This window comes from Engraulis encrasicolus, chromosome 1 (assembly GCF_034702125.1).
Source record: "Engraulis encrasicolus isolate BLACKSEA-1 chromosome 1, IST_EnEncr_1.0, whole genome shotgun sequence".
In the NCBI taxonomy this organism is placed as follows: domain Eukaryota; kingdom Metazoa; phylum Chordata; class Actinopteri; order Clupeiformes; family Engraulidae; genus Engraulis; species Engraulis encrasicolus.
In genome coordinates, this window is record NC_085857.1 from 18,451,124 (window position 1) to 18,475,394 (window position 24,271).

The window sequence follows — 24,271 nt, forward strand, 5'->3', positions numbered from 1 at the left end:
CACACCTCAGGGGGTACGCAGAAAAATGTAATAATGACAAATATATGGAGTGTAGTCACATTGGGATAGAGGAACAGAGCATGAATGAGGTCGAGGGGGTACTCATCATATGAAAAAAATGCTTAGGGGGTACGCAGGACAAAAAAGGTTGGGAAACACTGCTCTATATACCTTTCTCTGCTGGTGTTTGATCAGCTGGCAACATTTTCATTTGCTACATCCGACCGGCAGGGGGCAGAAACTCAGTGGAGCATGTTGGATCCAACGCGAGAAACGTCAAACTCGTGCGCATGTGCACGTGAAGGTCAGCCGTCAAACTTGGGCAAAATGGTAAGCATAAAATCTTCTCATATGCTTAAAATTAACCATTTTAAGAGAACACTGCAGCAGATTGCAAGGTTGTGTAGATTAAACTGAAAAGTTGTCTGAAGCTGCAGAATGGCGAAACTGAGCATTTGTTTTGATCAGACCCACACTTCCTTGTGTCATGTTCGTGTTAGCTATGACACACAATTCAAGAAATGAATGGACCTCACATAAGGATTCCTACAGTTCAAATACGGTATTATAATAGCACATGCGATGAAATTGGCCTATTCCTTTCACGCACAATCCATCTACAATGGTCAGTGATGCTGTCTGCTTAGTATCACAACATTGTGCTGTATTTTTACTTGCAGAATATAAAGCTTTCATTACCATTTTACACCATGCAATGTAATTGCACTTTTTTAATCTCTGCTACTCAGTAGGCTGCCCCAATTGAACTGATGTCTGAGCCATCTGTGTTCTGTCTGTCTGTCTGCATATCTAGTAGTGTGTGCATTTTGATCTCGTATTGCACGTTTTTATTTGTTCATTATGTATAGTTGTAATCAGGGCTTTGAACCGGTTCAAGGAACGAAAACGAAAACCGGGAACTTTTTGTATTTTACAGGGAACAGAAACGAAACCGGAAACGTTATTATTTTTTATGTTCTGGAACGGGAACACTTATTTAAAAATAATGGTAACCGGTTAATACCGGTTAATACCGTTCCTCAAACTAAAAAAAAAAGTTATTATTTTCCTGTTACCATGACAGCTGAGGCTCACGTCCTGTGTGACATCAGACACTGAATGGAGTGAGAGCTGTGGATTACAAAGTCTCCACTCCACATCTTAAATAAGAGAAACCACTGTCATACAATAGGGCAGAGTTTCCATTGCATCATTGTAAGACATTGCAGAGAAGCGCGTGTAAAGCGCACCGAGAATGTTTGTGAGTTTGTGCATATTTGAAGCGGCCATGGATGCCCAATAACGTTAATGTCTATCATAGCGCTCCCCGTGACCCAAGTCAGTGTGGAGCACACATTTTCATCATTGAGGTTTATTCTCCGCTTCTCCGCTTAGGTCGTCCCTGAATGACAAAATTCTGGAGGATATTCTTTTCATCCTCTTGAATAAACAGTTTGGAATGTAGGCCGAGTCATTTGCACTTCCGTCTTTCTTGGTTAATTAACGTCAGTTAGGCCTATGGGGAGTAATCAGCTGACAGGAACGAAATTAACCGTTCCGGGAACAATATTTTTTTGTTCTAACCGGTTCGGGAACGTCAATTTATTGGTGGAACCCATAACCGGAAACGTTATAATTACGTTTCTGATCGGAACGGAACGTTTGGAAAAAAATAACGGTTCAAAGCCCTGGTTGTAATACCTTGCACTGTGTGCACCTTTTTAAGATAGGCTTTAAATGTCTTTGTACTGCCAATAATGACACTAAATGTGTTCTATTCTGTGTTTCTTATGTAGGATATGCATGGAAATTACCTGCATGAGATATATAATGTTAAATTATGCCGGAGAAGAAACACGAAATACCTGGTTACCAAGTGAGGCATGGATGGGTGCAATACATCAGGGGTGTCAAACTCAAATTGACTGAGAGCTAAAATCAACACACACTCTTTTCCATCATATAGTGTAGTTCAAATATGCCTTCAGAAAATGTGCTGCATATGAGTGTGAGCTGTTTCATTGGACTGGGCCCACTGTTGCTTAACATGAGAGATACAGTAAATGGGCTCCTGTAGACCAGTGCTATGCAAGACTTGTTGCTGCTGCTGTCTATCCTCTTCGTCTTGGGTGGGAAATGAGGCCCCACTCATACACACTGAACCACCACTGAACACTGTCTCGTGCTTTGGCTCATAAGACTTGTATAACCATATCATTTTGGGCATTGCGTTTCCACATGGGAACTCACATGAAATTCTCCCTCTCCTGGGGCGTTAAAAGCAACTTTAGAAATTAGACTACATTCACAGCATGAAATATGTTTGACATAATGACATAATATATCTTTTCAGGGGACCTTGTCAAGCTGGTAAGTGTTTCTTGTCAAGGTGGCCGCCTTAGCAAGAACGTTCTGGGGGAAATCCTGGTATTGCGTTTGCGCATGGGAACTCACATGAAATTCTCCCTCTCCTCCTCTTTTCACAGCTTGGATGTATTCGAATAGGCAGACTTGCCACCTCCTCGTTGACTCAGTGTCGGCGCTACGCTCACTGCATCAGAGGAGGGACTAGTGTTAGCCATGTGTGGCAAAGGATCCAGTCGTCACAGACCTGCACAGGACTTTTCACAAGACCAACACCATCATCACATCGTTTCCCTAGTGTTCCCCCTCTCCTCCCTTCCAACCGCCAGGCAGTTGCCCACTGCTCTGACCTGGCGTCCCGGGACTACTCCTTGATATACGCACTGCCCTCGATCACACTCCTGAGGGCGCTGTCGAGACTCAAAATCATCCAGACTGGGATCACCGTCCTCATTCTTCCCCCGATATACTACTACTACTCCCAAGGAGCGGTGTCCCTGGAGCTGGTGGACTACAGCAGTGCCATTGCCATTTTGGCCGTGTCGATGCTCTACGCCGTCAGCTACTTTGCCGGCCGAGTCGTCGGGAGGATGTACCTGGACTCCTCAGGCACCACGGTGAAGGTGTCTCACCTGACTTTTTGGGGCGCCCGCAACGACGTCTACTTGCCCGTGACAGATGTTGTGCCGCTGGCAGACGCCGGCGACAAACCAAACGAGTTGATTTTAAGCTTCAAGCGGTACAGCACGTCACGGAACATGTATTTTTCTACCCGCTATGGTCGCGTTGTTGATCGGGAAGGATTCGGGAAGGTCTTTGGCTCTCTATCTTGATGTGTGCTTTTTTCGGACATTTCATGTGGGCTGTGTGTGCGTCTATTCCTTTTGAATTGTTTGTATGTACAAAATGATTTTGGGCCAACTCAAGTAGCTTATTATGCCGTAAACAAAGTGTTACTCACACACACAATGTGGACATTTATGTTAACAACATTGTTGTCTTTTAGATGTTCTGACTTTTTTTACGTGGCTGCACTGTTTCAATGATTACAAAAACAGCACAATCATTCTTGTCAACAGAATAGTTTTGGATGAACATCCATGAACATCCAATAAAAAATGTCTCTGTATGAACTTTAGGCCTATTGAATGTTGTGAGTTAATGAGTTCATCTTCTGTTTTATGTTTTTAGTAGGCCTACAAACTTTAATTTAAAGTTAAACGTTTGGTCAGACAACAGAAATTCAAATCTACCGAAATAACTAGTAGACTACCTCAGCACATTTTCTAAAACTGTTTTTTATTATACATGTGTAATGACAAGTCAAATCTGTTATATCTATTTATCTACACCGTTTAACACAAAAATATATTATTTGAACAATGAAATCCATGTGTGATCTGAATAATCCAGGTGACCATAGTGCAAATTACAATTTCTCATATGTGCAAAGTTAGCCCTTCAAGTCATTCATTTCATTTCGGCCAATGCATCGTTGAAGATGCTGAGGAAGAGGTGTGCGTGATGTTCTTTGAACACCAGGGCAGGCCGGAATCTGATGGACTGGGTTCCACAGCCTCCCATAACGACACCTAAAACAAGAACAGAAACAGATATGACTTTTAGTAAGTGTGTTAAATGTCTGTTAAATGTGCATCTAAGTGTGTTAAATGTGCGTTAAAGAGCTTGTTAAATGTTTATTAAAAAGAGTTTGTCTGGTATGTTTTGGCCCCTGTGGAGAAAGCAAAGTTTCCCCGCTGTCACCCTTAAAGGCACGAATAGACTAAGCGCGACATGAGCCAGTCCAGCGACAGAAGTAATTTTGTATTGAGTTGCGCGACAAAAGCCATTCGGGTGACTAGAGCGACAGTTTGTAGTTGAACTCCTAGCAATGTTATGCAAATTAGCTATGATGTGGTTCGGCGACAGCCGCCACAGCCAATGGGAATGTTGGAATGCTTGGATTCTGCTTTTAATGGACATACTCTAGTCGCTTCAATCGCTCGCATCGCTCTTGCTGCACAGAAGCGATTCTCTGTCGCTTGAATATCGTCACGGCTGGTCTATTCGCCCAGTTAGACAGGAACATTTCCGGGGCTTTTCTCCAGTCAACATTTTGATTTTATTTTTTTATTTTTCTTCGAATGACCTTTGAACTGTGCTTTTGTGAGATATTGAATCAAACTTCTAACGTCAATGTCATACTGCCTCACAACACAAGGCTACAAGCCAATGGAGAGGACAGGAGGTAGATTGAGTTCAACCCCATGTCTGTACTGTAATGGTAAAGAAGTGCCACTAGGTGGCAATCACTTCAAAAGAATTGCAGTACTGCACGGCATCACATTTGACTATATACTGAGGGGGGCAGCTTGGCAAACCTGGGCTTGTTTTTATGTTTTTTTTCTGCCTTTTATAATTGGCTCGTGGCCTTGCTTCAATTCACACCTTTGTTCCTGGCCTTCAGGATAAGCTTGTTCCGCGAGTCCTCGTCTTTCACGTCGATGGCACAGAACGTGCCCAGTCCTCTGGCTCTGCTGAGGAGGTGTGGGTAACGAGCCTATAGGGAGAGACAGAAATCCCAGAGCAAGTCATTTGCAAGGCAGTTAATGAGGGGCCAGAAAAGCCATTGGGGAAAAACGGGACAGTGGAAGCGCTGCTAAAAATATTGTATCCTGTTATTTTTAATCCCATTATTTTTAATGGCAGGTTTGTTGCAGGTTAACCTGGACCATAGAGATCCTTATTATGTCCCCTCTGGGTAGTCCCCTGGGATCCAAGCACTGATCTGAGAATGGGCTACAGCAGTTTTCCCTTCGCACTCCCTTGTACATTTTAATGTGGTTCGCGCACCCCCTTCGCATATTTTTGCGCTATGGGATAGCAAATCACTGCACATTATGCAGTCATTTTGGGGAATCCTCATTCCCAATAGACAAAAATGTTTTTTCTGTCGTCCTTACAATGTAACTTGCTTTTTGACAATATAAATTACACTATAAATTACACTTCCAATGGACCCTTTCAGCATACAATTCACCATACAATTAAAAACGACCTATTGTTCATTAATGCTGTTTAAAAACACACATGTCCGCCATTGCTCTATTCAGCTCGCTCTATTCATACCCTTATGACAGGCCACGCACCCCAGTTTGGGAAACCCTGGGCTACAGGACTCGTACTGTGTGTGTGTGTGCACAGCTCTGTCCCTCTCCTGAGGCTGTTACCTGTAGGTCGTAGAGTCCGTTGAGCATGACGTGTCCCGTCCTCTTGACCTGGTCCAGCAGGTTGTCCTGCTTGATGACCTTCAGCACCTCCGACAGGAACATGTTCCTGGTGGGGTCCCCCATCCACGTGTTGAAGATCCTCATAGGCTATGAAGACCACAGAGCAGACCACCAGAGACATCATTAGAGGGTCGATTCAACAATGGAGGACGAAAAGAGAGTTAAGGTATGTTGCACTAACACAAAGGTACTACTTTTGACATTGGCAACATCGTGGTTTCAGAAGATACCAAATGGAACTGGATATTTGCTCTAGCCATTTGATAAATGTTGCTGATTCTACAGTATCTACTGGTCGGGTAGATCAGTCCTAACATACCCTAGGACAAAACACTATTATTACATTACATTACACTACACTTAGCTGACACTTGTATCCAAAGCGACTTTCACTTATTTAGGTTCAGGGTATTGGTTAGAGGCCCTGGAGCAATGTGGGGTTAAGTGCCTTGCTCAAGGGCACTTCAGCCATGGATGAAGGTGCTGGTGAGGGTGGGATTTGAACCTGCAACCCTATAAAGGCCAGAGCTCTAACCACTAAGCCATGGCTGCACTAGAAACCTGTGATGCTGATGTGTGGTTCCTGAATCTCAGTGGCCCATCACTGAATGAATGGTGACATAAATGGGCAATGAATGAATGGGCAAAGTCGTGTCTGTCTTATGATCAGAAGGCTTTGTCACTACTTAATCATTCAGCAAAAATATTTACACAATTACCATAAGGGACACTGTGCAGGAAATGGTCAAAAAAGGTACTGCAACTATGCTGCTCATTGAAACTGGGCTGCCTATTGCCAAATTTGATCTTTACATGAAAGTTTACTAAGTAATAAACAAATATTTTCTAGTATGGTCCAAGTACAGTCATTTTTGCAGCTAAAAATGGCTATTTTTGGAAATTCAAAATGGCGGACCATGGAGAAGATCCCCCTGTTCATGTATGAAAAGAGCAATTTTTCCAGTCATAATGAATACTTAGAATTTGATGCTGGTGGTAAGTATTCATGAAAAAGGTAACATTAGTGAATGGGCAGCATGAATTCTGGAAATAAACAACTAAAAATCTCACACAGTGTTCCTTTAATGTAGATATTCTGCCGTCTGACTGTGCGCACCTTATCAGGCTGGAACTCATCCTTGTAGAAGAACCCTCCGGTGAGCATCTTCTTGCTGAAGGAGACCATGTCGGCGGGGTCGTCCAGCCCCCAGTGCTCATGGGCCCAGAACAGCCCCGTGGCGCCACCGCCCGTCTGGACCTCATCCACCAGGAACGCACTCCCATGCTAAGTATGTGGGAAGGGGGAAATCGGTGTGAGGTAATTGGTCATCATACTGGGTACATTTATTTCCCAAAAGAACACTTTATTTAATTTACAAAGGACATCCAGGTCCAGGTCCACCATTGTCACTCACTATGTTAAAAGGTAATTTAACATTGTTATTATTTTATTATTTATTACGTCATCACTTCACTGTTATTGGTCCATCAGTGTTACTTATCCTGTCTTGCATGTTGATGTCAGTCTGTAAATGTCAGTCCTGTGTATGCCTGTGTCCTTTTCATGGTATAGAGAGAGAAATGTAATTTCAATTTCCTTGTATGACCTGTGCACATGAAGCAACTGATAGTAAAAGCTGACTTGACTTGACTTGACTTGACATTTTCATCCGCTAGTGACATCTCTGGTCTGAGGTCAAATAGGGGAAAGTATTGTAAGTGGGAATAGAGGGGAGTCATCCATTGTAGAGGAGAAAGTAGAGAGTGTGACACATTGGTCTGCACAGTAGGTATATTCCCTGAAAAAAAAAAAATCGTTCATTTACAAACACTGATTTTGATGCACTAGTTGGATCTTACTCAGGCCTGAGGCAACGTTGTCTGACTCCCCCTGGTGTCATTTTTTTCAACACCATTTGAACACAACATGTCATCATGCATAGGCGTATCTATGACACGCTGATTTCAACCCACTATCGTGTGTGTCCAATACGCATTTTCAAGTTAAGTCGTGCTCCACAACGCCCTGTGACAGGTTAGGTTTAGGGATGGTTTTGGTTTAGGCACAATTTAGGTAGAAATTCGCCTAATCTCGCTGTTCTTGGCAAAAGTAAAGCAGCAGAAACATTGCTTTACTGACAGGTTAGGTTTAGGGGTGGTTTTGGTTAGGGCACAGCAAAGCATATTTGCGTTTAGTAACAGAAATGCGCTGTGACAAAACAAAATCGCCGACACGGCAGGAAAACTGCGCAAACCTCGTCACGTGTCAAAAGTGCATGAAATCGCTTTACCGTTGCGTTGAGGAGCACGCTTTAACTTTGAGCACGCTTTAACTTTCGCACCAGCACGCTGAATGCACTAGCGTGCGATACATACGCAAAAGCATGATGACAGCCTGTTGAACAGGTGACAATCTACATATGTCTTCGAGGGCATACCTTTAGCGTCACTTGTTGAGGCAGTGCCTAGACCTTGACCTATTCCTAAATAAAACAATCAGTGAAGTCATATTGCCATCAGTGGGTGTTTTTGAATTTAGTGTCACTTTTGGACAGCAAGGGGGCGCATACCTTTGGCTTCAAATATTGCCGACGGTTCAAAGAGTCGAAAAGTGACGCGTCGGGATGATGTTATGTTGCCTGAGGCCTAAGTCTGTGTGCGTCAATATTCGTATTTCTGCATTAGTATTATTTCACAACAACAGAGGGAGGCAAAGTCGTACCACAAAGCCAAAAGGCAGCCAATCACATGATATTTTGGCAAATTGACCTCAGACTCTGCAGATCCTACAATGATTTGTGCCCTGGGTGACACCCTCTGGTGCCCCACCTCCACCGCTCTGACAAATTAACACTTATAACATGCTAATCAGAACACTAATATCATGCTATTAATGTAATTACATTGTAATAACATGGTAATAGCATATTAATAGCACCCATTCATTCGCAATGCCAACAGGGGTGTCATCAGCTTGCCTGCCCTAGGACCGCCACTGCTCAGAATGGAATATGACTTCACAGGCCCCGTCCTACCTGTGAAGCTTCATTTTCTTCTCATGGTAGTCTGGCAAACCATTCTTTTTAAAATGCTTCCCAAGGAATAGGAACAAATAGAAATCTGGGATTTCAAATGTCTCAATAAGTTGATAGGTGAGCGAAGGGATGGCTGGTCTAATCGACTTAAGCTTCAATTTGTAGCATACGGCGGCAATTCATGCAGCCGAGGTAAATACGGCCTTTGTATCTCTCTCTGAGAAATGGTTTAACAACAATAGTTAGCCAGACCAAAGTCTTGTAGACACCTGCAGTCGCGATAACCAGGCTACTCTCTTTTGTCTTGTTCACTAAATTTCGTGACAGTAAGAAAGTACAAAGTCATCGAAAGCATTTTTCCTCAATTTCAACATTGACATAACCGTATTTCCTACACTTTGCCTCTGAGTTTTAATGCCAACGCATTACCATGGAGACACTGACGAAGGCAACAGCCGAAACGTTTGTCTACACTTCTGCTGCTATGTAAATAATAAAAAATAAAAAGAAGGAAAGAAGAACCCGAGTGCGATCCACTTTCTCACCTTCCAAGTTATTCAACTGGTGACGCACCACACGGAAGAGCGCGGTGTATCTGAACTAGGGCTGCACGATTATGGAAAAAATCATAATCACGATTATTTTGGTCAAAATCATAATCACGATTACTAATCACGATTATTGATTTTTGCTGATTTTTTTGAAAATTATAACAAGATGAAATATAACCAAAAATGAATTACATACGGGATGAGCAAAATAAAATGAATTGTAATAATTATGTAAAGGCAATAGCATGAAACTTAAGTGGACAGATTTCTGGCCAGAAACACCAGCCTGTCAGTATGTTCTGGCTTCAAGGACGCTCTCAAAAGTAGGTCACTATTGCCACGATTTAATCACGATTAAAATCATGAGTTCGATTTCACCATTTCATCACGATTTTGATTATTTTTCGATTAATTGTGCAGCCCTAATCTGAACTACTACTAACGCATTACCATGACCTAACCTTTTTGGCGATGGCTCTGAGCTTCCTGTAGAAGTCGAAGGATGCATAGTTGTCTCCTCCTTCCGCTTGGATGGGCTCGATCACGATCCCCGCCACAGGTTTGCCTTTCTTCTCCCACTTCACAATCAGGTCTTCCACCTATGCATAAAAATGTTTTTCAACCATTTTATTCTTAAAATTCGTCCTACTATACTGTAATAACGGGGGGGGGGGCACGAGGGGGTGCCAGGAGGGGGGCTGCGGCAGGTTGGCTGGAAAAATATAGCAAAATAAACTGAATAATTTAATAACTTAAGTAAGCCAAAATAAGCAAACAATGAACTGAACAATCCCAGTGGAGTCATTTTCTTCTTTACAATGTAAATATGCTTATATACATATATGTATTATGCTTTCTGTAGTACTTGAATGGGTTTATGAATGCCCCAACTTCATCGAGTTGTATAGCCAGGTGCTCTGAAAAAATAGTGTGACACAGCCTATGTTGGGTGGGCCTTGGCTAGAACAGTGGTTCTTAACCTTTTTATCTTAAAGCACCCCCCTACCTGTGACAAAGTTAAGCCGTGCACTCCCAACCCCCCAAACTTCTACATGGTATACGTGTAAAAGATGATTTAAGTGATTAATCACTAATGATTATTGCATTAGACACCAAATGGGGACCAAAACATGATACATTTGGTTTGTTTTGACCTAATTAAAATGTTTCCAGCACAATTTTGGTCATTACCTAAACACAAACAAAATTCCGCGCAACCCCTGGAATCTCTGGCACACCCCCAGGGGGTGCCAGCACCCCAGGTTAAGAACCACTGGGCTAGAATCTGCCGGTAGGCTATATAGGGGGCCTTGTCACTGTAAAGTTTGGGAACCCCTGACCTATCCCAATCATATGAGTGTTGCAGCCTGATCTCCAAAAATTCCGTGCTCCTGGACACGGATGTTAAGGACACAAAATCCGTGTCCAGGAGCACGGATTTTGCCCAAATTCTGTGCTCCTGGACACGGAATTGTTTTCCGTGCTCCTGGACACGGAATTATTTTCCGTGATGGGCACACGGAAGTGCTTTCTATAGGCTATTACCACAGCACTGTGTTAACTCTATCATTAGAAAATACATACCAAATGCTAATCCTAAACAAAATAATGCTATAGCAATTTAAGTTGTGCCCTGACCAAAACATTCCCTAACCTTAACCTGTCATTAAAGACATATTTTTGAGAAATACCTTTTCCAGTTGCTAGGCTATCAAATTCATATAATGAATGAAAGAAAACTAGCTGTGCCCAGACCAAAACAATCCCTAACCCTAACCTGTCAGTAAGAAATGTTTTTATTTGAGAAAAAATATTTGAAATAAGAAAAATCCTGAGAAAACACAAGACTGTGGAAACATAGAGCTGTGGGAGTATAGAGAGAGCACTTCTGTGTGTCCATCACGGAAAATAATTCGGTGTCCAGGAGCACAGAATTTTGGCAAAATCCGTGCTCCTGGACACGGATTTTGTGTCCTTAACAACCGTGTCCAGGAGCACAGAATTTTTGGAGATCATGTTGCAGCGTAGTGTTATTACCACTAGCCATCTAATCTACAGCTTATCACTAAGATATTGAATATTGAATACAATAAGGAGGCTCATTTCCATTGCTGTAAATTCATAGCCAGTTGGTTTAGTACTGCACTGCTGGAGAGGCCAGAGACACAATCACAATGTGATCGTTAGAATCGTTAGGGCAGGTTACTGCTACTCTGATGACTCCGGTCATTGTGCAGTGGCAGTCTGAACAACAATGATTTGGCCCTCGGCTTGCTTGGCATGCAGTAGATTCGTGCTAAACCCAAACACATTAACTGACTGATATACTTTTGTGTGTTGGTTGACACTGTCTCAATGAAGGTACACGGTAAAAAAAAAAAAAAAGAATGATCTGGCCTGTCAGACTAGCCCTTACCTCCTCTAAGCATCTGCTCTCCTCCTGGGCGTTCTCCCGTGCATACTGGTCCAGCGGGTAGCGTAGCTTGGGGTATGGTGCGATAGGCCAGTCGAAGGAGGGCACGTCCAGCTTCTGAATAGCCTTGGTGTGTGTGGTAGACAGGCACCCTGTGGCACACAGAAAAAAAAAAAAAACATCTATCCTCTCTGGTACAAGCTTTAGATGACTGAGCAACTATTTGTAATAACAGGCCCTTATGAAGCGTTACTAACACTTAATGAAATATTGAACTAATTATCAAAAAAACATTTACAAACATTTTGTTGATGAGTCAGGGATACCACTGTATGTTAACAGCAGGCAGGGCATAGTAGCGACAGTCATGGAAATGTAGCCTCAGAAACGCAAAAGAGATGAAACCACTAGATGTAGAAGTGTCTGTTGGACAAACACACATCAACCCTATTCAGCAGGAGCCGTCTCTTGCTTTGTAGTGCACCAGCCTACGGTTGTCTTATGAGCACATGACATATAAAATGTCATTATAAAGTTCTTGTGAAAACTGAAAGTTATTAATCTGCCCGAAACGGCCCATTGAATTAAGAGAAATGGGAGCTTGATGTGCAGAGTTTATTTTCAGTTTTCATGTGACTTTGCTAGTCCTGCAACCAAAACCTTATTTGAGACAGATGTGCCTGTTTTTTTTCTTTACTGAACTTCGATGTTCGAAAAGTTCGAAAAGTTCTTACCCAAGGTTCTACCATGGAATCCGCCCATAAAGGATAAGATGCTGAGATCTGGACAGCCAGGGGCCTATTGGAAGAGTGTCAGGAGAGCGTCATTAGCAGTGTGTGTCATAGTATGGTATTGGTGATAGACAGTTCATCAGCTGGGAAAATTAGGCCTTTCGTCCTATCATACTTTTCTCTGTCGATTACTTTCCAGAAGGCCTATTGGAAGAAATTAAAACATGGGGCCACCTCAGTTTTTGCTCAGAATTCAATATGGCCGCCATTTTCCAAAATGACTTGTTTTCATGCATTATTACACTATAGTATAAGGTGATATTCATGAAAGATTAACTACTTTCAGCACTATTCTGTCCTACTTCCTTACATACATGTTTACAAAGGTTGACTAAACTAAAACAAATGAAAATAAAGTTGGCCACCTTGCAATATCCACAGGAAAGTGCTGAAAATAATGATTGAAAGAGTCTATGGCTGGGAAAATTAAGCCTATTGTCCTGTCAGGGTTTTCACAGTGGATTACAGACCAGAAGGCCTATTGAAAAAGATTATCCAGCTGGTTGCCATCTCAAATGTGCTCAATACTGTAAGGCCGTAATTANCAATACAAATAACCTATTTTCAGTGAAATTCTGTCCTATCTCCTATCTACAGACGTGAGTACAATGTTTGGCAACAGAAGGATGAAAATATATATTTTGCCGCTTTGAAATATCCGAAGGAATGTTGTCAGAAAATAATTGAATTACACATACACAGTTGACTGCTGAAAAAAGGCTATTGACCTGCCAAACTTTTTCTATTGGATTATGACCAAAAGTTTTTTCAGGCCTACATTCTTTTGCAATAAAGACAAGGGTGCGGTGTGCGTGCGCTGTATCCCCGCTCATCTTTCCCCTGCTCTACAGTGTCTCACCCCCCCCCCCCCACACACACACACACACTATTCTGCACCACCCCCCCAACACTATTCTGCCCCCAAACCCCTCAACTCATCCCCACCATGCTACTCTGCCCACCCCCACCACACCCCTCCACTCACCCCCCACTATTCTGCCCCCCCACGCTCACCACCCCCCTGACTCATTCTCCCCCAACCCCCCCACAAAATACTCGCGACCCCCCATCCAATGTGAAAAGTTTGGCAGGTCAACCCCCCCCCCCCCCCCCCGACCACCCCCCCCCCCCCCCCCCCCGACTCAACTTACCCCCCCCCCACACACACACACACTATTCTACCCCCCCAAACCCCCCACATTACCCCCCGCCCCACCTCACTCATCCCCCCACACTCTGCCCCCCAACCCCCTCATTCATCCCCCCGCTCCTCCACATCATTCGGTCCCCCTACCCCACCCATCTGTCTCCCCCTACTCTACAGTCACCCCCCCACACACACACACCCTGTCTACTGTGTCTATGTCAGTGTGTGTAAAGAAGCACACTGGCCACACACTCAGGCGCACTCAGGCACATACACACACATACAAACGCATGCGCACACTCAAAAACGTGCGCGCGTGCGCGCAAACACACACACACACACTCACACACACACAGTTTGGCAGGACAATATGCCTTTTTTCAGCAGTCCACTGTGTTTGTGAAATTCAATCNTTTGACATTTCTTTGGATATTTCAAAGTGGCAACATACAGTGGTGCTCATATGTTTACATACCCCAGCAGAATATACGCTTTCTTGACGATTTCTCACAAAATATGAAGGATTACACAAAACCTTTTTTTTCACTCAATGCTAGTGACTGGGTTAAGATATTTATTAGCAATCTTCTGTGTTTACTCTTTCAAAAGAATGATCACAACCCAAACTATCCAAATGACCCTGTTCAAAAGTTTACATACCCTAGTTTCTAATGCTGAATATGGCCCTGTTTAACATCAGGGACCGCTCTAAATTGTTTGTGGTAGTTGTGGATAAGGCTCTTAATGTTCTCAGATGACAAAACAGCACATTCTTCCTGGCAGAATGGTTGTTTCCTATAATATTTTTGGGTGTCTTGCTGGAACCTCACATTTGAGGTTTCCCCTGAATGGCTCAATGATGTTGAGATCAGGAGAGTGAGACGGTCGCTCAAAAACTTCATTTTATTCTTTCTGAAGCTAATGACGGGTTGATTTGGCTTTCTGTGTTGAAATATTGTCATGTTGCATGTCCAAACAATGGACCATGTGCAGTTTCAAGGCTGAAGTGTGTCAAGTTTCCTCCAGTATTTTTACAGGACAATGTATTCATCATTCTGCGAGTATGGATCAAAAGTATAATGCATTTGTAACTCAAATGTCCCCATGACATCAGTGGTCCATGACCATGTTTCACAGAAGGGTATGGTGTAACTTTCATCATAGGCTCCGTTGACTGTTCTCCAAATGGTACTGTTAATAGTGGCTGAAAAAAGTTCCATATTGATCTCATTTTTCCAAATGACATTGTCACAGGCATTCTGCTGCTTCTCACTATGCTATTTGGTGTATCATATGCAAAATAACATGTTTGCATTTTTGTAGTAATGGCTTTCTCCTGGCAACCCCCAACAGCCCATCTTTCCTCAAGTGCCTCTTTGCTGTACAGTTCAAAACATTTTTTCATGTTGTCCTATATTTCACCTGAAGTTATTTTTTGGTTGTCCTATGCCTCCTGAACAATTTCCCTTGCAATGATTATTGCAATGCAATGATTCCCTTGCCCAATGGCTTGATTTCAACCAAACCCCCTCATATTGCATTTCTGAATTGAAATTCCAACAGTGCCAACATGACAATATTTCGACACAGAAAGCCAAATCAACCCGTCATTAGCTTCAGAAAGAATAAAATGAAGGTTTTTGAGTGACCATCTCACTCTCCTGATCTCAACATCATTGAGCCACTCAGGGAAAACCTCAAATGTGAGGTTCCAGCAAGACACCCAAAAATATTATAGGAAACAACCGTTCTGCCAGGAAGAATGTGCTGTTTTGTCATCTTAGAATATTAAGAGCCTTATCCACAACTACCACAAACAATTTAGAGCAGTCCTTGATGTTAAACAGGGCCATATTCAGCATCAGAAACTAGGGTATGTAAACTTTTGAACAGGGTCATTTGGGTAGTTTGGGGTGCGATCATGCTTTTGAAAGAGTAAACACAGAAGATTGCTAATAAATATCTTAAGCCAGTCACTAGCAATGAGTGAAAAAAAAAGGTTTTGTGTAATCCTTCATATTTTGTGAGAAATCGCCAAGAAAGCGTATATTCTGCTGGGGTATGTAAACATATGAGCACCACTGTATATATATTCATGCCTTTTTCTAGACAACCTTTATACTCACATCTGTAATGAGATTTAACTGCAAAATAGATCATCTTTATTGATAATTATGGCCTTACAATATTGAGAAAATTGTATGAAAGTCTGCCATTCTGAAAAACATTTTGAATTTTGGAGCACATTTGAGATGGCAACCAGCTGGTGAATCTTTTTCAATAGGCCTTCTGGTCTGTAATCCACTGTGAAAACCCTGACAGGACAATAGGCCTAATTTTCCCAGCCATAGACTCTCTATGTGCATTTCAATCATCATTTTCAGCACTTACCTTTGGATATTTCAAGGTGGCCAACTTTATTTTCATTTGTTTTAGTTTAATCAACCTTTGTAAACATGTATGTAAGGAAATAGGACAGAATAGTGCTGAATGTAGTTAATCTTTCATGAATATCACCTTATAGTACAATGTAATAATGCATGAAAACAAGTCATTTTGGAAAATGGCGGCCATATTGAATTCTGAGCAAAAATTGACGTGGCCCCATGTTTTAATTTCTTCCAAGAGGCCTTCTGGCCGGTAATCCACAGAGAAAAGTGCGGTAGGACGAAAGGCCTAATTTTCCCAGCTGATGACCTGTCTATGAAGCTCAGACTAGAGTTCATAGTCAACTTCATCTCCTTTACTCGTACCTGGTTGATGACGCTGGTTACCGTCTCCTCGGGAGTTGGATCACTGTGCCCTCTTTGTTTGGTCTAAAGAGTGGGCAAGCATTTAGTAAAATAAATGGTCAGCATCGTTACTTGGACAGTGCCGTTATAAGCATGCCATGACACTGTCAGATATTATGTCAATGTCATAAATGCGATGATGCAGTGTCATTAAATAGCAGATGCATTGTCATGACAAGTCGACATTGATTTCTCTTTCTCTCTAGCCAAATAACACTTACTGACAATTATCACATTGGCATTATGTTCATCATCAAGAGCCAACTTTCTATACTCGGTGGAGTGGTGGTTGTGTTGTGCCATGTGACTCACCCTGCACCATAAGATGCCCTTGTAGGCATTTTAAAAATGTTAGACAAGCAGATCGTCCAATGATAAAACCACGCTATCAGAGCGCCAAGTGTATGGTCACAGCTCCAGATTAATATTTGTTTAGCCAGGCAGGCAGGGCTACATTCATCACGAGAGCCAGGTGGTTTTGTGCCGTGTTGTGACTCACCCGGTACCATATGAAGATGCCCTTGTAGGCGTTTTCATTGGAGCAGGAGCCACAGGCCATTGTCTGCACTCGTTTCATTCCCTTTGGTGCCACCTGAGAAAAGATATGAAAAACATCATGGCTGCACCTTAAACCAAAGCCAGTGGAGGTAGGGTATGATCATAAAAAAAATGGAAAATGTGAGACCATAAATAAGGATGACATTTAACTTACTGAGAGCAGGCCATCCAACAGTTTCTCTGTAAACGACCGCGGCGGTAGCATGCCCGTTGCTGGCCGGTTCACAAAGGAACTCTATCCAAATTAAGTCGTGAATTGAAATTATTTAGTATGTTTAATTGTAATGTATAATAACCATTAAACTAACAATCAAACATACTGGGAAACAGGGCTGGACTGGTTATCTGGCATACAAGGCATTTTCCCAGTGGGCCGACAGCCCCCATCGGCCTGTTGTTGTGATTAGATTAGCCGACAAATTAGAGGGGGAGGCCCATTGGCCCATCGTGAATATAGACAGTGGATTCAGCCAGTCAAGTATGAAAGTGGTCTGTGTGTGTTCGGGGCCGGTCTATGCCAAAAATACCCGGGCGATTTTTCAGTCCCAGTCCAGCCCTGCTGGGAAAGTCACAGGTTACATAATGTTTTTGTACATAAAAGAGCTGTTAAATTTATGTATTGGGGCAGCCGTGGCCTAATGGTTAGGGAGGTGGTCTGAAGATCAGAGGGTTGCAGGTTCAAATCCCACCCTCACCTCTCCCTACACCTCCATCCATGGCTGAAGTGTCCTTGAGCAAGGCACCTAACCCCACATTGCTCCAGGGACTGTAACCAATATTCTGTAAATCACTATAGTAAAAATCCTGCACATTGCACCTTTAAGTCGCTTTGGATAAAAGTGTCAGCTAAGTGTAATAATGTAATGTAATGTATTGGTTGGCCTTACGAGATTACGAGGGTTCGTCATGATACTCATGAGAGCAGGATGGTTATACCCTGTGGAAGAATAAAACGAAGAGCCCATTTAATGCCATTACTTTACGTTTCATTAATTTACCATAAACTAACTATTATTACGTCATATGCATTGGAATTTGTGCACCACTTGGTCTTTGTATTGAAGTTATTGCATTTTGAAGTCTTATGTAATCCTAGTATCCTAATTTGCTTATCTTAAACTTTTGTAAAAGTCATTTTCCATTTATCAGATTTGCACAGTACGTAGGCCTATTGCAACTATGCAGCTTATTGAAACTGTGCTGCCAAATTTGATATTTACTTCAATATTCACTAAATAACAAACTGGGGTTTAATATGACCAAAGTAAATGAGATAAGTAAGAAGCTAGAAATGTCTATTTCTGGAAATTCAAAATGGTGGACACGGAGAAGATTAACCTTTTCATGTAGGAAAGGTGCAGTTTCCCAATGAATACTTAGAATTTGATGGTGGTGGTAAGTATTCATGAAAAAGGTAACATTTGTGAATTGACCGCATGGACAAAATTAAGAGTTTATTTGCAAAACGGTGTATCTCCATTTTATAGAATGTTGGGGAAATTGACATTTTGTATTGGGCATTCCATTGAATTGCATTGCAAAATGCATTTTAAATAGGTTGAAAACGTATGCTCTCAAAATATTTGAATGGCAAGAATTCACACATAGGTGACAGGACCATGCAAATGCAAAAGTCAAAAAGGGTGGATACACCGTTTTACAAATAAACTCTTCAAATGTGAATTGACTGGAGCTTCACAGGTGGCGAGGCCAGGGCAGGACATGTCCTTATGACTCTACAATCTCTGTCTATCTCTTCTTCCTCTGCCTTTCCTGCTATTTCTGCCCCTCCTCTATACCTCTCCTTTTAAATCCATCTCTAACAATGATGTTTTTTCCCATTTGTTAAGCACTTTGAGTTACATGCCTTGTATGACACAGTGCTATACAAATACAATTATTATTATTACTATTATTATTATGATGTGGTCTCACCAATAGGTATGGAGGCGATCTGCATGTAGACGTCCAGCATGCAGTTCCCGTCCACGTCCACCAGGTAGTTCCCCCGGCTCTCCTCGTAATCGCAGAAGAAGTTCAAGGACTGCACATTCTGACAGACAGAAGACAGGATTCAAATGAAAGGTTCATAGCTACATTCCACAGACACCAATGTGTCCCATGTTGTTTTTCCTGTTGTAATTCGTTCGTTCATTCATTCATTCATTCATTCATTCATTCATTCATTCATTCATTCATTCATTCATTCATTCATTCATTCATTCATTCATGTATTTACAGTGCTGGACAACTTGAACGCTTTTTTTACAATTCAATGCCACACATTCCAAATGGGCCGTTCCATTCGGGCGCCGCCGCTGGACATAAGCAGAGTACGCAGAGTGCATAGGGCACCAACTGGGGCACCAACCACTTTGACCCCAAAACTGGGACCTCTTAAATTGAGATTGATTAAAAAGATGTCATGAAAAACAATGTTGAATTCCATTACGAAACACATCATTTATTAGTGAGACTATTATTATTATTACTATTTAACTATGAGGGTGGCCTCCTGATCAGCTATGCTTAGGGCCTCCAAAACCTTAGCAGCCCTGGGTCCATTGCTATAAACCAGGGGTGTCAAACTCAAATTGACTGAGGGCCAAAATAAAAATCTGGAACGAAGTCACGGACCAAACTCAACATTTATTTTTTAAAATGGACTAAAATTGTATGCACAAGCACTTCATATTCATAGTTAAATTTCACATACACTATTTCCCATCATATTTGTTAGTTCAAATGTATCGGCACATCCCGTGACACAGCAAATTTCATGTTCAAGTCATGTTACGCTATACATTAAGATGTATGTGGGCCAACTGTAATAGATATTTTAAATTATCTCGCGGGCCGAATAAAATGGCTTCGCGGGTCAAATTTGGCCCCTGGGCCTGAGTTTGACATCCCAAACCAAAGGTGTGTTTCTCGACAGTGTCGTTGCTAACTATACAGTTGGCAACCAGTAACAAAGCTTTTCAGAAACGGGGACCAGGTCTTTTGGATTATGTGGCACTGGACTGTAACCAATGGGTTCAGGTTACCCATCAATGCTTATTTATTTATATTTCTTGTAATCTTTTAATCATCAGTATTAGCCGTTTGTTTCTGTGTTTTGTATGTTCTTTTAAAATTCAGTTTTGTTGTATACCATGCAGAGCAAACATATGTACATTTCAGGCCTTGGTTACACGTATGCAGATACATTTATGGTGGATATATTTTTTATCCGTTTATGTATAAACAAGTTATGTCAATAAAAAAAAAACAGATTGTGATCGGGGCACTTCAACTCTCTAAAAGTCGTTTTATGTGTCAACAAGAAGCCAAAACCGATGTGTTTACAAAAACATCCATATACCATAATATGTACGTGTAAACAGGGTCTTAAAGTGGTCAACCATGGTTGTTATCAAGGTCAAGGTCAAGGTGAAGTAAGTTTCACACGCTCACCTGGATCTCTCCCAGCTGTTTCTGCAGATCCTGTCAGGGGGCGTGGCATAGAAAAAGGAGGTTGGGTGCGACCGGGCCAATCACAGCAAAGCAAAAACATCCGTTATAGGCCTTACAGTCAGTACTACTTGAGTTCAAGCACTCATTAACTTGTGCTTTTCTCCAAAAGTGTTTACGCAAAGGTGTAGTGTGTCATCCCTTAAAGTTGTACTCCAATCCCTCATGACTGATTAACCATCGCAAGATTAATATGAATCTACATCCTCACAGAAAATAGAATAGAATAGAGTAGCCTACAACAGAATAGCTTATAGAATACCTCCATTTTTTTACTGTATATATACACAACGAAAACAATGACATTGTAATATCTCACTCATGTAGGCCTATGCAACAGCTATGTAATCCACACAAAACAGAATCTGTTAAATACTAAAGCAGTGGCTAAAAAATACAGAGTAAGATATTGCTGAGGTGGTGTGTGGTGTGTGACGGTTGGGCTACCAGTGACAGGGGTCCGGGCACTGCAGTCTTCATGCGTGGCCCACTGGGCTCAAACTCATCCAGGCTCCTCTTTGCCGTCGCTGCCTGGGTGACGAGCCCCCTGCCACCTGCAACAACAACACCACAGACTAGGCCAGGAGCTCCAAAACTTTTTTCAGCAAGGAACCCCCTTTTGAACTTTTCGCAAAGCAAACAGCGGCAAGGGTTTTTATTTTATTTTTATTTTTTTACTTTTGACAACAGATTTTTTTTGTCAAAGGGGAAGTGTATGCATGACCAAACACAAAGCACTCCGTTGCGCTCACACATTTTTCTCTGCTCATGGCTTTTTATAGTCATTGAACAGTTGCTTGTTTAATGTCCATTGCACAGTGATAAGGTCTTCTGCATGCCGTTGATTGGGCCTTTCTGTATCAAAACATACTGTAAAAAACAACTCTTATTGAGGGCAGACCAGAAAAGAGTGCAAAGTGCTTAACAGAGTAGATACTTTTGCAAAATATAGGCTATTCATCAAAATGCCTCTCCAGCCATTTATCAGTATACTTAAAGGGGTATGCCACTATTTTGGGGCTTAATACAGTTAAAATCGTTGGTGAGGGTTTGTAAAGGTGGTACATGCTACATGCTACAGTGATCCGTTGACTTTCACTAGCTTAGCTACATACAGTATCTCCAATAGCATTAACCTTGAATATAATGGTATAATGTTGCATTCTACCTCTCTATGTACATGATAAACAGGAACAAAGGTTACGTTGGGACAGTAGTGTCAAGTCTAGTCTAATCCTGTTCTTACCATGGTGGTGTATGTGTAACCTGACTAATGGGAACTCAAGGGCTTGACAACAACACTGAACCCAACAGCTCCGGAGAATATAGTTGATCATCCAAAAAGGGCTTAGGCATAAAGCAGGCATTTTTTTGCAGGTGCCATAAAGTGATACTGTCCCATTTTTGGAAATAAGCTTATTTTACACCTCCCCTTGAGTTAAATAATAGGGTTTTACAGTTCTCCTGTACTTTCAGCCGTTCTCTTGGTATGGCAGTCCAAATTTTACCTCCAAGCTAGCAGTTAAGATTGAGTCCTATGAGACCAGCTGGCGGCTAACTGGTCTCATATGACTCAATGTTAACTGCTAGCTTGGAGGTAAAATTTGCACTGCCATACTCAGAAAACGGTTAAAACAGAAACATCCTTCTGTTCCGTCCCCCTTTAATGCACTCAAGTTTCCATAGATATTACCCAAGTATTATCCAAGTTGGACAGGAGAGATAAAATGATGGATGTGATTGATAGCCCTAAGATATTCTCTCTCTCTCTCTCTCTCTCTCTCTCTCTCTCTCTCTCTCTCTCTCTCTCTCTCTCTCTCTCTCTCTCTCACTCACTCACTCACTCACTCACTCACTCACTCACTCACTCACTCACACACTCACACACTCACACACACACACAATTTGCAAAGCCAGCCTCATGATACCATTCATTTGTGATGAACTTGCTGTGGCTCCAGGGCACTGAGACACACACAGAGAGCCTTCCCTGCACAGAGAAACACACATCAGGTAGCCCTCCTCCGATCATCAACAGTCCCGCCCACACACACACACATAGCCACAGGCCCCATATCTCACTCCCCACAGGAGATAAGTGAGGCAATTATGTTACAGGTGATGATCCACACTCCATGGAATGTATGCATGTCCAGGGCCGCCACTAGACATAACCAGAGTGCCTAGGGCACCAACCAGGGCTTGGGGCAACAGCTACTTTGTCCCCAAAATTGGGGCCTCTTAAATTGAGATTGACTAAAAAACAAACGTCATGAAAAAAATTATTGAATTACATTACAAAAGATATATTTATTAGTTAGTAGTTATTGTTATTATTATTATTATTATTATCATTATTATTATTATTATTATTATTATTATTAATAGGGGGGGTCTCCTGACTAGTTATGCTTATAGGGCCTCCAAAACATTAGCAGCGGCCCCGGTCTCGCCCCCGCCCCCACACACAGGCCCATCTCTAACACTTTACAGGAGATACAGTGTATAATGCAGTTGTGATACAGGTGATCCGTGCAGTTCATATGACCCATGGAATGTATGCATATCTCACTCTTTACTGCAATCGCGACACACGATGGACTGTGCTGTAAGATAATTACTTTACACACTGCTGTACACATAAACCATGTTATGCAATGCGATACATGTTATACAATAGCCTACCTGTCATGCATTTGATGGTGCTGTCTTAAAGTGATACTGTCCCATTTTTGGAAATAAGCTTATTTTACACCTCCCCTTGAGTTAAATAATAGGGTTTTACCGTTCTCCTGTACTTCCAACCGTTCTCTGGGTATGGCAGTGCAAATTTTACCTCCATGCTAGCAGTTAACATTGAGCCCTATGAGACCAGCTCGCGGCTAACTGGTCTCATAGGACTCAATGTTAACTGTTAGCTTGGAGGTGAAATGTGCACTGCCATAACTAGAAAACGGTTGGAAGTACAGGAGAACGGTAAAACCCTATTATTTAACTCAAGGGGAGGTGTAAAATAAGCTTACTTCCAAAAATGGGACAGTATCACTTTAACTAACATGCATCCATGCTCTGTAATAATTTGATTTGCACAAATAAAGCATAGGCCTACTAGATCAAAAAAAAAAAAAAAAAACGGTTGCACATTTTAACACCCGTGTACCAAAATGTCTGTGTTTACTCACCCTGTATAGAACCCCAGACATTGGAGCGCGCGGCAAGACATCGGCAGTAGAGACGAGAGGCCATGGTATAGCGCACACTGGCAGAGCAACCTGTCAGAGAGGTGCAGTACAGTCAATGACACGGTGCATACTAATAACAAGGTGTTCATGTGCTTTAGTTGCTGATAAAGTGTTGTTTTGAGGTGCCGTTGTTGATTTTAAATAGTAGGGCACTCCACTAATTTCACTGATCTAATGTTTATCTATTGCATTTTATGGTGAGAACATCATAAATTAGTTCAGAGAATTTTGTTTTTAGTCCAGACAAGATTGACTTTTTTTTTTTTTTTCAAAACAATCTCCAGGATTCTGAAACGTCTCTTGTGGTCTGTGCAGGTGTGAAATAAGGCATTCATTTAGCGCTGTCATACAGTCAATGGCAAGTAGACATATAGCCTTCTTTTTTGAAATCGAAGAATTTTTAAAAATGCCTAAAGTTTGCTATATTTATATGGACTGACTCTTTTTTTTTCAAATTACTTTTTTTATTTTCAGATTACTTACCTTTTAGCGATGGTGTACAATCAGCAGGTCACCGGATGATAAACTGTAAGCCAAGGGTTTTGTCGTCTTATGTTGTTTATGGTTGTCTTTTT

At 41.9% G+C, this 24,271-nt stretch overlaps 2 protein-coding genes across 2 annotated transcripts; one reads left to right on the top strand and one right to left on the bottom strand.

Annotated features, from left to right (window-relative positions):
• The first annotated feature begins 219 nt into the window (after positions 1–219).
• Positions 220–3,502, top strand: tmem186 (transmembrane protein 186). The gene is made up of 2 exons (XM_063198344.1): positions 220–330; positions 2,487–3,502. Exons 1-2 carry the CDS (start codon positions 253–255, stop codon positions 3,195–3,197), a joined length of 789 nt encoding a protein of 262 aa, XP_063054414.1. The 5' UTR covers positions 220–252; the 3' UTR covers positions 3,198–3,502.
• Positions 3,503–3,742: 240 nt separating this feature from the next.
• Positions 3,743–24,271, bottom strand: LOC134448670 (4-aminobutyrate aminotransferase, mitochondrial-like). Its single transcript, XM_063198337.1, has 16 exons — positions 24,180–24,271; positions 23,637–23,726; positions 20,902–21,008; positions 20,398–20,427; positions 18,877–18,994; positions 17,829–17,878; positions 17,096–17,176; positions 16,883–16,975; positions 16,345–16,407; positions 12,388–12,451; positions 11,657–11,805; positions 9,702–9,839; positions 6,772–6,939; positions 5,595–5,741; positions 4,813–4,924; positions 3,743–3,956 (listed from the first exon to the last, which is right to left on the bottom strand). Exons 2-16 carry the CDS (start codon positions 23,698–23,700, stop codon positions 3,835–3,837), a joined length of 1,506 nt encoding a protein of 501 aa, XP_063054407.1. The 5' UTR covers positions 23,701–23,726; positions 24,180–24,271; the 3' UTR covers positions 3,743–3,834.